This window comes from Populus alba, chromosome 9, assembly GCF_005239225.2.
Source record: "Populus alba chromosome 9, ASM523922v2, whole genome shotgun sequence".
NCBI classification, from domain to species: Eukaryota; Viridiplantae; Streptophyta; class Magnoliopsida; order Malpighiales; family Salicaceae; genus Populus; species Populus alba.
In genome coordinates this window covers 9,467,547-9,483,025 of record NC_133292.1, presented here as the reverse complement: position 1 = coordinate 9,483,025, position 15,479 = coordinate 9,467,547, and the positions used below count along the sequence as shown (strand labels likewise).

Below are 15,479 nucleotides of genomic sequence, written 5' to 3'. Positions count from 1 at the left end.
AAATACTTAACTATTGGAATTATATCTTATCAATATTTGTGATTAAATTGTCAACGTGGAGGAAGAAAAACAAGGTGCAAAGACTCAGAAGCATTTATCCACGAGGGTAAAAGTTGATTGGCAATGAACACCAGGCATGTTTGTGATGGTCCACATGTTTCTTAGTAGTCAAGTCATCGAGTATTTTGGGTAACTTTTAATTCAAACTCCCATTAATCGTGATATTGATGACGTCACCGTTAATTGTGCTTTACAAGAAAATGGTAGCAGTAGTTCACAACTGAGCAATCCCCTGCTCTCAACACATACAACCCTAGCCCCCAAGTTGAAGCAACGTAACCGCCCCACATAGCGCGCCTGTAGCATTCTGTGACACAGGCATCATATATGTATTGAGCCGGTCCATAAGGCACCACGCTTTTTACTCTTTCGGTCTATAAATTCGCCCTGCTCTTATAGTACCTTGTTAGTTATCATTTTGCACTCTAGGTGTTGCAATGCTGAGCTCGCCATCTGCTATATATATATATATATATATATATATATATAGAGAGAGAGAGAGAGAGAGAGAGAGAGAGAACTGTTGAAATATCAGATTTATATTGCAACTTGCTAACAAGTGGGCTAGCTGTTTATCTTTTGATTGTAATTAGTACACTTCGGCTGTCTCTAAACTTCCATTATTGCGTCCAAAGCATGTTCACGTGCACTTCCATCTATTTTTAATGACAGCTTAGTGATGGTCAAGGATCATGAATAAACATGAGCCAATGTTGTAGACGTTGGTTTGGTGGGCAGTACCTCTCGACGTTTGCGAGGTTTTACCCTTGCAAAATGCCTAGAAGATCTTCAAAAGGATATAATGTGTTTGGAAGTATGGTTTTAATTGTTTTTTTTTTAAATTATTTTTAATATCAAAATAATCTAAAAACAACCCTACATACCATATAATAGAAATTAACCAGTGGAAGAGATTGATTGATTCTCCGTCTATCAGCAATTCTCTTATGCTAATGCGTGACCTTATCTGGGCTGTGCTTGGCACGGACTTCGTTGAAGTGCACATCAGTACTGTGTTTTAATGGAATCCAGAGATTATAAATATTTTGTATTTAAAAAGGTGAAACTTTTGCATTTGATGCCCACCTCTAATCCTTTTCTGGGGTACTTAATTGGTCTTGTTTGAGTATATATGTTTGAAACTAATTCTACGTGATTGAATTCAAATTTAATATGGACTGGGATAGTGACTAGGTATATATACAATTAACAATCTTTTTTAATAAGTCCTCTTTTAATGAAGGTAACAATAATAATAACAAAAACTTCAAGGGCTGGGATAGTGACTGGGTATATATATATATATATATATATATATATATATATATATATATTTTTTTTTTTTTTTTTTTTTTTTTTTGTGCTTGTATTCGATTTTTAAGTATAAATGATCCACCAGTATCTAAGAGAATTTATTAAAAAAAAAAATTAACAAAGCATGTCGATATAAAAAGTGCATTTATAGAATCACCCGGGAAGGGATTAGTCATCAAATTAATAAAAACAAGTTTTTATTTTATTTTTTTATGTTATGAATAAGGATTTGAACTGAAACCTCTCCCAGAGAAAGAAAGCAACATTAATATCAATTGATTAAGCTGTAAATCATTTAAAAAGAAAATAAGTTAACAACAATGACAATTAGATTTTTTTGACAGACGGGGCTTAAAATATTAAATGAATTTAATTTGATAATAGTCATCTTGATTCTAATCTAATACTTAAATGAATCTAATATTTAACCGATAAAATATCAAATACTATTTGAATTAGTAGAATTTTTTATAAAATTTTAATTGATTTTTTTTTTCACATGGTTAAATTTTTTTAATTATTTTTTTTTGGTATTATCAGTTTAATTGGTTTTTTCGGGTTTTTTCTCACCCCTGCAATTTAGCACCAAATTTCCACTGTTTTGAAATCTAAAGAAAACAATGATTAATAATAATGATACTCGAAAAAAGTAGAGGAAATTAAGATCATCGAGATTGAACAAGTAGTATTCGATATTTTATGTTTCATCATCTCAATATATACACCCGTGACCCATCACTTGCATGAGTGTGTTTTCCTTGATGAAAAAAATATAAAATAAAAATTGCAAGGTGAGAAGATGACACTTGATCATATAAATTAGATTGCTTTTGGTGCTTGTTATTTACAATGTAATTAAAACTCTAGACTTGTAGCTTATTAATTGTAATCAATATTTTTCCAAAATAAAGCAAATGAGATTTTTAATTTAGGATGAGTTTTTAATGATTTTCACTATTAATTTCTTAATGGTCTTGAACTTTTTTTTCAATTAATTTTTTTAATGATAATTTTATTTTCAAGTTAATTTATGTGCTAACTATTTGATAATTTTAAAAAAGGCAACGAGTGAGATTTTTAATTTGAGATGGGTTTTTAATGATTTTCATTATTAATTTCTTAATGATCTTGAACTTTTTTTTCAATTAATTTTTTTAATGAGAATTTTATTTTCAAGTTAGTTTTTGTGCTAACTATTTAATAATTTAAAAAAGGTACTCCTCCCATGGGATTATTTATGGACTACTTGACTGGGTGGTTTAACCTGTTTTTTATTACAATTTATTTTTCTGTTTAATTTTATTTATGTTTTTCATATTATTTTGATATATAGGTATAAAAAATATTTTTTAAAATAAAAATACTTTAGAAAAGAATCAGCATTTACAAACCCCATAAGAAGTCAAACAATCAATTGCTTACTTATGAAAGGGGATTTCATGTCCGGCTTCCTTATCAACAACTGTTCGTTATATATACTTGTTCAGTTGTTCGACACTATATATGATAGACATGCCGAGGATGTAATATTAGCGTGATAAAAAAAAAAAAAAAAAAAAAACTATAATGTCAGGTGTCTTGTCAAGAAAAGCAACAAGGAGTCGCTAAGCACGTGACTTCAAGAATCTGTGGAGACGTGGCGTGAAACCATTTTCAAAGTTTCAAAAAGGCGGTAACCAGTGATTAACATACACTTGTCGCCGTGTGACGCGTCTTCTCGAGAGTTGTCACCAGAAAACCATCTCTCTTTTATTTCGGCTCTTGCGACGATCCTCTACATTAATAACTTCCCTGGTTTTGGCGTAATTTACGGTCTAAGCCATTACCAGGTGAGTTTATTCTCCTCCCTTTTTACCTGGAAAAAAAAGGAGTCCGGTTAGGAAAATAAGAATCTGTAATTGAACTTTGTAATTTAATTCTTTTCGTCAGAAAAAAAATTAAATTACAAAGTTCAATATGATATTAATTAATTAATCATTTTATTCAATTTGGTTTTCAAGGAAACATAATGTTTATGAATGGAAGCAGATTTTGTTTCTAAGCAATATCGTTCACATACGCACCACCCACGGTAGACAACAGGAGAACATCAAGCGGTTAGAAAACAACGTTGTTTTTAAAATAAATTAAAGGGCAAAAATGAAACCAATAACTGCTTGTCTTGTTGTATATATTTCTTTAAATATATTCTATGCATTTCTAGAAATATTGAATTCCTTGGCTCACAAGTCACGAGCTAAGATCTGACGAGGCTTAGGGTTCAGTATAAATAGGTGGTCTGATAGAGCTGCCAGGCGTTAATTCAACAAGGTTGTTAATTTTATTTTATAAATATTTTATTTTTTTAATTGAAATGAAATGTTTCAGTTTTAAAATGTTTTGATGTGTTGTTTCATATATATATATATATATAATATTTAAATTCAAGATAAATTAATTATAAATTATGCAATACAAGTATAATGCCAAACAAATATAATTTTAAATTTTTAAAATATTTCTAAATAGTCAAGATTAAATAGATCTTTAACTTAAAATAATTCAACTTAAATAAAATATCAAAATATTATGAAAGTAAAATATTTTAACAAGAATATTTTAAATATAAAGTTAGGTCAATGTTATCAAGTGGCTAATGAAATCTAAAACATCCATTGTTTTGCTCAAATTCCTACAAAATATAAAAATGAAAAAAACAACATGAATATAAACAATATATATTAGTGATAAATCTAATTTTAAAAAATTAATATTATTGTTAATGAAAATAGTAATAATAATTTTTAATATTATTATTAATATCATTGCTATTGAAAATAGAATGAAAAAGAGTTTTTTATAATCAGGTGGTTTAATTAATGAAATTGAGCAAGGTTCAATTTGATTCAATGACTTTTCAAGAGTGGAACGGAACATGTGGAATGAAACCAGAACGTTTCTAGTGGAATTTAACCGAAAAATCCGGAACGGACCGAGATTTAAAATGAGATTAAATTTGTTTTATTTTGTTCTGTTTTTTGAATTGGTATGAAATATTTTCGATTATTCCAAACAAAACAGAACGAAATTAAAAACCTTAATTCAACTAGCTAGCAAGAGCAGCTCTTTTCCTTCTAATCCAACATCAAAGCACAACTTTACAGAGGTTGCTTGTGTTCTCAACAAAAATCAGGTATTATTTTCAATTTCTTGTCTATCATTAATCTCGTTTTCACTCTGCAATTAAAACCATAAGATATTTATTAGAGTTTGTTCTAGTTTAGTTATTTTTTAAAATATTTTTTATTTTAAAATATATTAAAATAATATATTTTTTTTATTAATACAGTGTCCGAGTCAGTTTGCATATACTTTAACTAATTTCATGAATCCTAAACATAATAATCATATAAATTTCTAATAGCTTAAAAAATTTTTAAAATTCAAATTAATAAATTAAAAAAAATAAATTTAATTTAACCAATTAAATTATACTTTTTTATTATGCGATAGACTTCTTCCTTAATCAACTAGGTTCCACACAAACTGTTTAATTCTCTTGTTATCTCATGTGTCGCAAATATATAGAAACAGAAAATTATTTTGAAAGCAAAATTCTCAGGGATCAATATTCTTGTAATTTTAGAGACAAGTACTTGGGACCGTTAAATCAACGACAGAGAACTCATAGAGTTAAATCATAAATAAAGCATGTGATTTTAATGCCTCGAGACTTAAAGGTCAAGGACGGTGTCAAATCATGAACACACACTTCTGGTTTTATTTTTACTTTTTAAATAAAATGGATAAGAAAACAGAAATGGTTAGTTTAGGACTGCATTTAATAAAATATCATTTTAAAAGAATTTCTAAACACCTCGAAATCTAAAACACAGAAGCCAACAAAATAGGCAATTTGGTCATTTTGCAAAATTGGAGCATCTAACTCTTGACTTGTATCCTTGTCACGGCCTAACTTAATTCACATGAGTGGCATTGATTACCTTTGGAACCTTTCAATTAAAAAATTAGCTATATCCTAACTTCCCCACCTCCCCTCTCGCAAACTTTATTATTCTTGGAATTTTTTTTACTATTTAATATTTCTTAGAGTTTTTTTTATATATAATTATATCATTCTCCATGACGTATTATTTTTTTAAAAAAAAAAAACTTTTGGTAGATATGAAATAACTCTTGAGTCAACAACAGGTCTCTCTTTTCTTCGGTAACCGTTGCTTTGCGCGTGAAAACTGTAAAGAGCTTAACAAGAAGAGATAGAGCTGGAGAGAACATTGCTTCCCGCGTTTTCCATGACCCAATTTCTTATAATGCCATGCGTGCAAGCTATGCTAAAATCTTTCAGAGCTATAATCCACCACAATATACACCACTAGCTTAGCCACCCCTCTTACTTATTTCTTGGTCCTTGATGGTTTTAATTCTCTTTAAGCTTCTTCATTCTACAATCACCTCTACTTCTCTTTAAGCTAATTTAGTTTTCTTCTCTTTTGCTTTATTTTATTAGTTTACTTGCTTAAAAAGAAAAACCCATCACCTTTTTGTCAAATTAATAACTGGCCCCTGTTGATTCAAAGATATTCTACTTTGATTTGTCGACAAAGGGTTCAAAGGCTTAAATTAACTTGTAGTTCTTTCTTATCTGGTTTTTGTTTTACCTGGTCAGTTTTAGAGCCTTGAGAATCTAGCTCTCTTTAAGAAGTTTGTAGTGGTCTACGATACTTTTTAAATCTAACTCTTTGTTGGTAATTTGGTGGCAAGTCTTTGTTTCTTTATATATAATAACTTTGCTGGGGTAGGATCTTCTCTTTGCAGAGAGGTATAGTAGTTTTCATTATTGTTAGGAGAAAGGGAAGTTGCAAGAAGGGACTAAATTGAATCAGGTTTGTGTTTAATTCTTGCCTTGTTTAGATTTGAATTGAGGCTATGGGAGGCCATGTGAGCAAGAGGCCAGCTGAAGCATCATCTTCTTCTATCAATCTCAACAACAATTTACAATACACGACTGGATTGAGCTCTTACGAGGCTGCTTGCCTGGTTGACAAGGACTTGCAGTCCTTTGACACCACCCTCCAAGCTCGGACCAATCATGTCATCAATACTCTTGCTGTCGGTGTTGAGGTCCGTGCACTTTCTTTTGATTCCTTGAAGGAAGTCACAGAATGCTTGTTGGAGATGAACCAAGAGGTTGTTAAGGTTATCTTGGAGTGCAAGAGAGACATATGGAAGAATCAAGAATTGTTTGAGCTTGTTGAGGAGTATTTTGAGAATAGCTTGCAAACTCTAGATTTCTGCGCTGCATTGGAGAAGTGCCTAAAGCGTGCCCGAGATAGCCAATTGCTGATTCTTGTCGCGCTTCAACAATTCGAAGAGGAAAGTGAGGCAGGAGGGAGTAAGTATGTGAAGACCTTGGAAGAACTGAAGAGTTTCAAGGCTGCAGGTGATCCTTTCACGGAGGAATTCTTTCAAATCTTTCAATCTGTGTACAGGCAACAGATAACGATGCTCGAGAAGCTACAACTTAGGAAGAATAAGCTTGACAAGAAGCTCAAGTGCATTCATGCTTGGAGGAAGGTTTCAAGTATAATATTTGTAGCTACTTTTGCTACTGTATTGATTTGCTCAGTTGTTGCTGCAGCCATGGCTGCCCCTCCTGTTGCTGCTGCTCTTGCTGCAGCATCATCAATCCCATTAGGCTCCATGGGGAAGTGGATTGATTCTATGTGGAAGAATTATGAAATGGCATTGAAGGGACAGAAGGAGGTGATTAGCACAATGCAAGTTGGTACTTATGTGGCCATAAAGGACCTTGACACCATTCGGGTTCTAATTAATCGCCTGGAGATTGAGATTGAAGCACTAATGCAAACAACTGACTTTGCAATTGAGCATGATGCTGTGAAGCTTGCAATAGAGGAGATCAAGAAGAAGCTGGGGGTGTTCATGAAGAATGTTGAGGATTTGGGAGTACAGGCTGATACATGCAGCCGTGATATCAGGAGGGCTCGGACTGTGGTTCTGCAACGGATCATTAAAAATCCCCAAAACTAGAAGGATAATGATTCTTGATTCTTTCAACTGGATAGTTGTTGATATTCTGAGATATATCTGATTCTTAATTGTGCTCTCTGATAATTATAAAATACCCATTTTCTAGTTTGTATGATTGATTATTGCGATTTCATTAATGTTTTTAAGTAATAACTTGACTGCCATTGATGTTTAGGCAGCAACATTTTATTAGTTTCCATTCTGGCAAATATCAGTTCATGTTCATTAATTATTTTCGTTCAGACCATTGATTTCTACGTTCAATGTATACCTGTTTCTTGCTCCAGTAGTTTGGTAAATATGTTCAGTGAATACCTGTTTCTTGCTCGAAGTGGAACGACAAGTTGGTCCCCTATCTGTTAAACAGAGACGATGGCAATGAGCCAAGCTTATTCAAAATGTTTGACTGGTAGCTGTTGTCCAGTTCAGAACCTCTCTTTCTGCTTTGAAGGTTTCAATAACTTCAATACACAAGAGTCAAGGCATTCTTTTTTCGGCTTTTCCTCGCAATTCCCCTGCAGAAAGTATGCTCACGCAACTCTCTAGAACCTGACAATACTGAAATTTCTGCGTTGGGGTGATATTTCTTTCTAGATACTATCAGATTAGACCACACGGAGTCCGTATGTAACAAAAAATTCATGCACCTTTGCAACACTTGGCGTACAACTCTCTCATCGTTAACAAGGAGGGACTTGTGTAATTGACTGGAAAGTTCTGGTGAAATTCACTTCTAACTTGGAAAGTCATCACACATTAGAAGATTCATACAAGAGTAAAAATAACAAGGCAAAGATACTTGTATCTTAAGAAATGGAAAAGGGCATGCGTTGTGATTTGAACGAAAGGGAAGGAATAAAATTAGGGAGCGATGAAAATTCTTCATGTGATCAATCAGACTTCCTCCAATGTGTGAATAGGTCATCTTAAGAGGAAATTCAAATCAATCAGAAGTAGGTAAGGATTCTTAAATGGCAAATGAACTGGTCAGCGTAAAATTTTGTTTTCTTTCCTGGGTGAGTTTCAATCACCACCAACTCATTTTGACTGCATACAACCCATCCTACATCACCCCAGCTCTCATGTCATGGTGGCTGGCGCACTGGAAGTTTTTGAGGTGGCAAATCAAGATGCATCACCTCACGAAAGTGGAGAACAGACTCCACACAAAGGTGGCATTCTGCAAGAAGTGACATGTGAACTTGAAAGCCTGTACCAATAAATATTTCTAGGCATAACATGAGATTAAGCTACCCATTTGAGCAGAGGCTTACAGAATCCGTATCCGCAAATTTGAAGATCTATCCAAAATGCAACTGGCTTTTGAAGCCTTCCTACACCACTCACTTGAAATAGGAAAATAAACGCCCATTAAACTTCGGATGTCTTTTCTAAACCTGAAACTTCACGAGGCACTTGATAATTTGAAGGGTCATAAGTGAAGCTCTAGCAACCAAAACTTAAGAGACGAATGTATGAAATTGAATTAACCTGCAATTGATGTTCTATGCCACCTTATAGAAATTGAATTAACCTGCAAATGATGTTCTATGCCACCTTACAGAAGTGGCTTCGGACGAACATTGAAGTAGGTTGCGGATGACAGGTAACAACACACTAAAGATACATAAACTTTGAACCAAACTGATGAAAAGATAGTGAAAAATGTAAATGTGCTAATCAACATCATGAAGGCCACACAATTTACAAGACACTTCACTGTTGAAAGATCCCCTTCAGTTCCTTGATGAGGAAAATGGCCTTGCAAATAAAAATCAGAAAGTAATCGGTCCTTCAGTTGGAATGTATTCGTCAACCATGCAGAAACCTCCTTCTCGGATGTTGGGATTTCACCAAGGGCTATTCGCCTGACATGAATATGAACTTCTGAAGGGTTCACCCCGAAGACATTGTCAAACAAAGATGGGCATCGAGGTTTGTAGCCAATGGTCACGTCATAAACTGCAATGAGTACAAGACAAACAAGTAGACTATAAACAGAGAGAAAAGATCTATAGTGATCTATGAGTTTCGAAGTAAAATCAAGAGGTGTAATATCACATCCCTGTGAGTGACTAGCTATTCAGCCAACCAGGGAATTACCAGTACCTGAACAAGCTCAGCCTTCAAGTTTTATACTATGGGAGCTCAGATACATTTATTTCTTCTATAAACAAATATAAATGAGACAACATCATCTTATCCTTGCGGGAAGGGAAAAAAATATCCAAGTACATTTTGGATTCAAATGCCTTTCATTCTCCTATTAAAGATTGTTTTCTAATTTTTCTCTCTGTTAATTTTTCTATATATATTGTTTTCTAATTTTTCTCTCTGTTAATTTTTCTATATATACCTTAATCAAAGGAGTACTTTCAAGTTTTAAGAAGCATAAAAGAGCTGCAGAGACCAATATTAGCAGTAAAGCATAGAAGAAAAAATAGTAACCTGCATCCAATGAACCCCTCAAATCTTCCATGCAAGCATAAAACCCCTTTGTCTTTGGTAGCAGCACATTGTTCAGGATAGGCAACCCATGTTCAGCTGCATATTTTTTACTCCTTGTACACTTCTGCTCACTGCATCAAAGAACTCAAAGATGTAAACAATATGACAAGAGTTGCACTCGAACGTTAGTGATGGCATCATAGTATGCTAAATAACAAAACCTATAAAAGGCAGGACACCTAGTCTTGAAAGCATTTAATGCATTGTGCTGATAACTTTGACCAGAGGGGGAACACAGAGCCTTGTCAAAACATTCAAAAAAGGAAAAGGAGGGAAGAAATTACGTGAAATCTGTTCCTTCTGGGAAAAGAGCAAGCCAGAGGGGATCCCTGGGATCCTTAAAACTTGAAAGCATTTGATGTATGTTTGATTCGTCAACCTCCCACTTCCTCTCCACTGAGATAAACTCCAAAATGTGGAATGCCCAGCCAAATACAGGTAATTTCATCAAACTGCTCTTAAGGACATATCTAATGCATCCCAAACATCCCTTCCGCAAAGCAAGGTCCCACAAGTACATCCAATCAACCTCAGTTCTGTGGTTTGCAATAAGCAAAACTCGTTCCCTAGCAGGAACAATCTCGCCAGAAAAAATTACTTTGGTTTTATTTATCTTTTCAAAGAGAAAAGGCCACAGAGCTAACCAAGAGCCAAAGAAAAAGGATGTTACTTTCCTGCTGCGATGTATGCTGAAGAATCGCAACAGAACAGCACTCACAAAGCCGCAATAAACCAATGTCATAAATGCTGTCAAAAGTAGCACCAATAAACATACAACTCCCCTGATCAGCCTTAGAGGGGTCAATTCACGATGGCTTTTTCCACCATCTGAACTAAAAGCTCCTCGAACTTCCATATGCTGATAAACCTGATTGTAGCCTCCCCTTCAAAGGTTGTAGTGCCACCTAAGATATTCACCTGCTTAATGCACCACTGAGGGGAAGTTTAAGTCCAAGAAGATCTTAACTTGCCAAATCTCCAAGTTCAAAATTTGAGGATGGTATAAGATGGGGTGTATTCTTGCCCTAGTGGGTGATATTAAAGCTATGAAGTACCAATCAGAGAATGAATGGAAAGAAGGAAAAGAGAGAAAGTGAAAAAAAAAATCCATATAAGACTTAAGTACTGATATATTTTGGAGCAAATTAGCCCTAAATTTACCCATAAATGAGTGAAAATCAATCTTGCTGCAATAACTCCCCGGAAAAGTCGGCAAGTTGCAATGCCAAATATAACACATTGAATAACAGAATCATGGTAAGCTAGACAAGAAAAAATGCTCGTGCTATAACAGCTAAGAGATGAAATGTAACTCACATAATATTTTTCATAACATTGATGTTATTAACCGTAAAATCCCTTTAGTTACATCCAACATCCGTTTCTTAAAACAAACTAGATCACAATGTTCTTTCCTACAATCATCCCAGTATCCCACCACAAGCAAAAAATAATAATAATAAATCTATTAACAAAGATTGATTGAACCTCTTACATAAATGAAGACGGCATAGATGAGTTAACAAACACCATTGTTTCCAAACAACAATTAATTAAACCTCTTACATATTAACTAAGATCCTGTTATAGACTTGTTTATTTAATAACTTTTTTCTCTCCTAGTTTCTGATCAAGTTAATTAATAATAACATCATCAAATTTATGATCGATCGAGAAAATTTAAGAAATGCATGAAAGGGGCAGCAGCCATTTTCTTTATTTCCTTCTTCCTTGCAAATATACAAAGTCCCTCCCTGGTTGCAAACAAAAAGTTTTTTTTTTTTCGATAGATAGATAAGAAAAGAAGAAGAAAAACTCTTAAAATAATTACAATGATCCCATCATTACTTAAAAACTAGCCATTGAACTCATTATTGATGAAAATTGGAAGTTTATAGGTTGAGAAGAATGGAGCGAGGGTAAAAATGTAAAATGCCACACAAAATCCTGTTTGGTTCCTCGGAAAAATCTAGAGAAAACAAAATGTGAACTAAAAAAATAAACAAAACGCAAGCTTTATAGTTTATATCAAACTCAGCTTAGCATTAATAACTCGCTCTTCAAACTTAAAATTAAAGAAAAATAAAAAAGAATAACAATCTTTATTTATTTTGGAGCTTCGAGCATTGAATATGATCAAGAAACTGTACAGCATTTTCTTTAATTAATTTTCTGGAGAACCAAACATATGTTGTAAGAACAAGAAAGGAAAGTAGTGACGGTTACCTGGTAAAGAAAATTTACAACGGTCGAAAAAAACCGATGCCGGAGAGACGGGGAGAGAGAGGGCGAGAGAGTTAGAGGTTTCTGTTGGGATGTTGCGTGCTTTTACAGTGGTTTCTTCGTGTAATGATAACGGGTGCGTGAATTAGACTGAGAGGTGGTGACGGTGAGAAAATGAGGCTTTGTTGAGTTTATAAATTACCAATCTTGCCACTGCCTTTTGCCTTTTGTGCTGGAAGGTTCGGGCCCCGTGTACACGTGGTGAAGCTTCGATTATTATTTTTGTAAAAAAAAAAAAACAACAAGATCTCTGATGTAGAGAAAAGCAAATACAATAACATAAGATTTTTAAAATAAAAAATCATACAAAGATTTTAATTCATATTTTAGTACTAAATATTTTCTCCAAGTATTTAACGTTTTAGAACAGCAATTTAAATAAATTAAAAAAATCAATCTAAATAAATTAAAAAGCTTTAAAAAAAATTAAAAAAATTATAGTTCTAAATAAATTTAAAAAATAAAATTATTATTTAATTTGAATATAAATAGAAAAAATCTTAAAAAATCTTTCTTTTACCTTTGAAGTTGCATCAGTCTATTTTTTTTTGTTTTAAAAGCTAAATAAGTATTTTGAAAAAAAAAAAAGTTTTAATACTAAATTTTTTTCTATTTGGAATTGTAAATTATGAGATTTAATATCTGATTTATTTTTATAATATTTTTAGAGATTGAGTTCTGTTTAAAATTTAATTTTTAATTTTTAATATGGCTTAAAATATAAGATTTTATTAATATTTTTTAATTAAATTTAATTCAGACTGTTTAAATATGGTGAAATAGAATTCGGTTGTCATGAACCACGGGTGAAATAATATAATTTTCTTGAAAACTAAAAAAATTCAGCTAAGAAGAACCGAATTTAAATTACAGGACGAGCACAAATAGCTATTTTGTATTTTTCGAGAATCCTCAGGTTGCGTACTTGTTGGAAAGCATTTTCATACCATTTTTTTTAATATAAAAAAAATTAAAAAAAAAATAAAAGAAGATGGAATTCATTAATAGAGGCTCCAAGTTCCAGGCAGCACGCAAGTGAGTGGCCCAGCACCCTTGGTTTAAGGCCGTACACAAGTGAGCTGTCTCGATAGCTCGAGAGGAAACAGCCCAGTACCGAGGGGGTGGAGAGCCGCGAAAGACATTGGTCCAACCCAGCGTCCACGTGCAACTCCCTTTGCATCTAATATGGTGCCGATAATTTTTTCAGTTTCGACAACTCGACCCGAAGTCGAGAAGTTGATGTCTCACCTCGAACGAAAATGAAATGAAAACCTTTCCGTTTTTTCTTTTTCATTGGGAGGAAAGAAATGAGAGGTTGGTTTACATAGTTGGATAGTAAGGGATATTTTTAAAAAAAAAAAAAAAATTAAAATATATTAAAATAATATTTTATAATTTCATAAATTATTTTAAATAAAATAAATAACAATCAAAAGAACGGTAATCAAATTTGATAGATAAAAAAATTCAATTAAAAAAATAATAAGAGAAAAGTAAATAACAATCATAAAAATAAAAACCAAAATTAATATAAAAATTAAATCAAATCAAATTTTAAGGAGTAAAATTGAAAAAAAAAAAAACAGAGAGATTCAAACAATATACATAGCAATCAAAAGTTTGAGGATCAAATTTGATACAATTGGCAAATAATATGATATTTCTAAATTTTTCACAGTTTCTGGAAAGTGTTTTCCGTTTACCAACTTTTCTAATGACAAACAAACACGCAAAAGTTTGAGAAGTGGTTTTTCAAAAAATAAACACACCTTAATTAAACATTTAAATTCCCGTCTAGAATTGTAATTCAAATATAAATTCGCTGAAATTTTAAATATTTTTTTATTTAAGATTAATTTTTTTTCATGCTTCTTAATTATTTTAATATGCTAATGTTAAAAATAAAAAAAAAAATATTATTATTTTAATGCATTTATAAATAAAAAATACTTTAAAAAATAATCATTATCACACTTTTCAAGCACCCCTAAAAATTAAAACTAACATTAACATTATATAATGGAAAACTCTAAAATGTGTGATGTTTTTGACCGTAGAGATAACATTGCGTTGCACTATTTACATACTCACATATTATTGTTCTTTTATTGTGTATTTTTCTCTTTATGCTTTAGTCATCAAACTTCTTTTTTAGCAGCTGACCTTAAATTGAAGGTCAATTTCCTATAAGTGATGATTTGGGGGTTTGAATAAAAAATACACTTTGATCCTTAATATTTATAGATAAAATAAATTAGGTCCATTTGAATGTCTAAGATTCCATTTTGGTTCAAAACTTAATTTTCCTTATATTTTAGTCCTGGTTAGAGGAGAGAGGGGGCATGTCAAGTTCTAGCATTAGAGAGAAAGAATAAGCATTTGCAATGATTTTGATCACAAAACTTATTGATCACAGTACCGACTAGCTGCACCTACCGAGAGGAGTTCCACTTAAGCGTTTCTAATCAATGAAATCACCTAAACAACTAGTTCTAAACTTGAGAAGAGTTTTTGTCTCGGTTGATTTTAGTTTTTTCTTAATGTTTTTTTATGGATATTAATGAGTTTATTAGGGTTTTTTTTTTCCTGTGGTGTTTAAAGTCAAAATTGGTTGGAAAATAGGTTTTTTAAACAAAAAAACATTGATTTTTCAATCACCATAATAGCTGGAATCTTAGGAATTCTAAATGACACATCATCTATTTTATTTTCTTTTAGAAAAAATAGGGTGGAGTCATATGCGCTTTCAACTTTAAAAAAAAATTAAAGGTCCGTGGCCTTTTTTGATGGCCCATACCCACAACCTTTTTATATATATATATATATATATATATATATATATAAATTTTAATTTTTTTTGTTTTTAATTAATATTTTTTTTATTGTGCCGTGTGTATATTTATTATTGAAGAGGGTGGCGTGGTTTATCTTTTTTATTTTTTGTTTTATATATATTAATTTTATTTATGTATGATATTTATATTACATGCAACCCTGCACAGTATTGCTTTCCTTTTCTCCATTTAATCTATTCTATACGTGTGTTGTTTTTATTATCATTTGATTCAATAAATAATTGATTTTAATAATTAAATTATTCAAACACAATCATATAAATAACCGGTATTATGATATTAAATATTCTAATAATTTTTTTTTATCCGTCATTAATGACAAATTTACATTCAATTACACCATTAGCTCTTGATTTATTTGACTAAATGCATGCACAAGTTTTTATGATTTACATTTATGAATTTTTT

The 15,479-nt window shown here is 32.0% G+C and overlaps 2 protein-coding genes across 3 annotated transcripts; one reads left to right on the top strand and one right to left on the bottom strand.

The window, feature by feature from the left end:
* Positions 1-5,592: 5,592 nt before the first annotated feature.
* On the top strand, positions 5,593-7,540 carry LOC118058737 (UPF0496 protein At4g34320). The gene has a single exon (XM_035071481.2). The coding sequence runs from the start codon at positions 6,301-6,303 to the stop codon at positions 7,423-7,425; it is 1,125 nt and encodes a 374-aa protein (XP_034927372.1). The 5' UTR covers positions 5,593-6,300; the 3' UTR covers positions 7,426-7,540.
* Positions 7,541-8,885: 1,345 nt separating this feature from the next.
* On the bottom strand, positions 8,886-12,305 carry LOC118058736 (probable 1-acyl-sn-glycerol-3-phosphate acyltransferase 5). Of its 2 annotated transcripts, none has more exons than XM_035071479.2 (4): positions 12,160-12,305; positions 10,218-10,866; positions 9,874-10,004; positions 8,886-9,387 (listed from the first exon to the last, which is right to left on the bottom strand). In XM_035071479.2, the coding sequence occupies exons 2-4, from the start codon at positions 10,787-10,789 to the stop codon at positions 8,984-8,986; spliced, it is 1,107 nt and encodes a 368-aa protein (XP_034927370.1). In that variant the 5' UTR covers positions 10,790-10,866; positions 12,160-12,305; the 3' UTR covers positions 8,886-8,983. The 2 variants fall into 2 exon arrangements, with proteins under 2 accessions (XP_034927370.1, XP_034927371.1); XM_035071480.2 differs by having other exon boundaries at positions 10,218-10,851.
* Between the last annotated feature and the right edge of the window lie 3,174 nt (positions 12,306-15,479).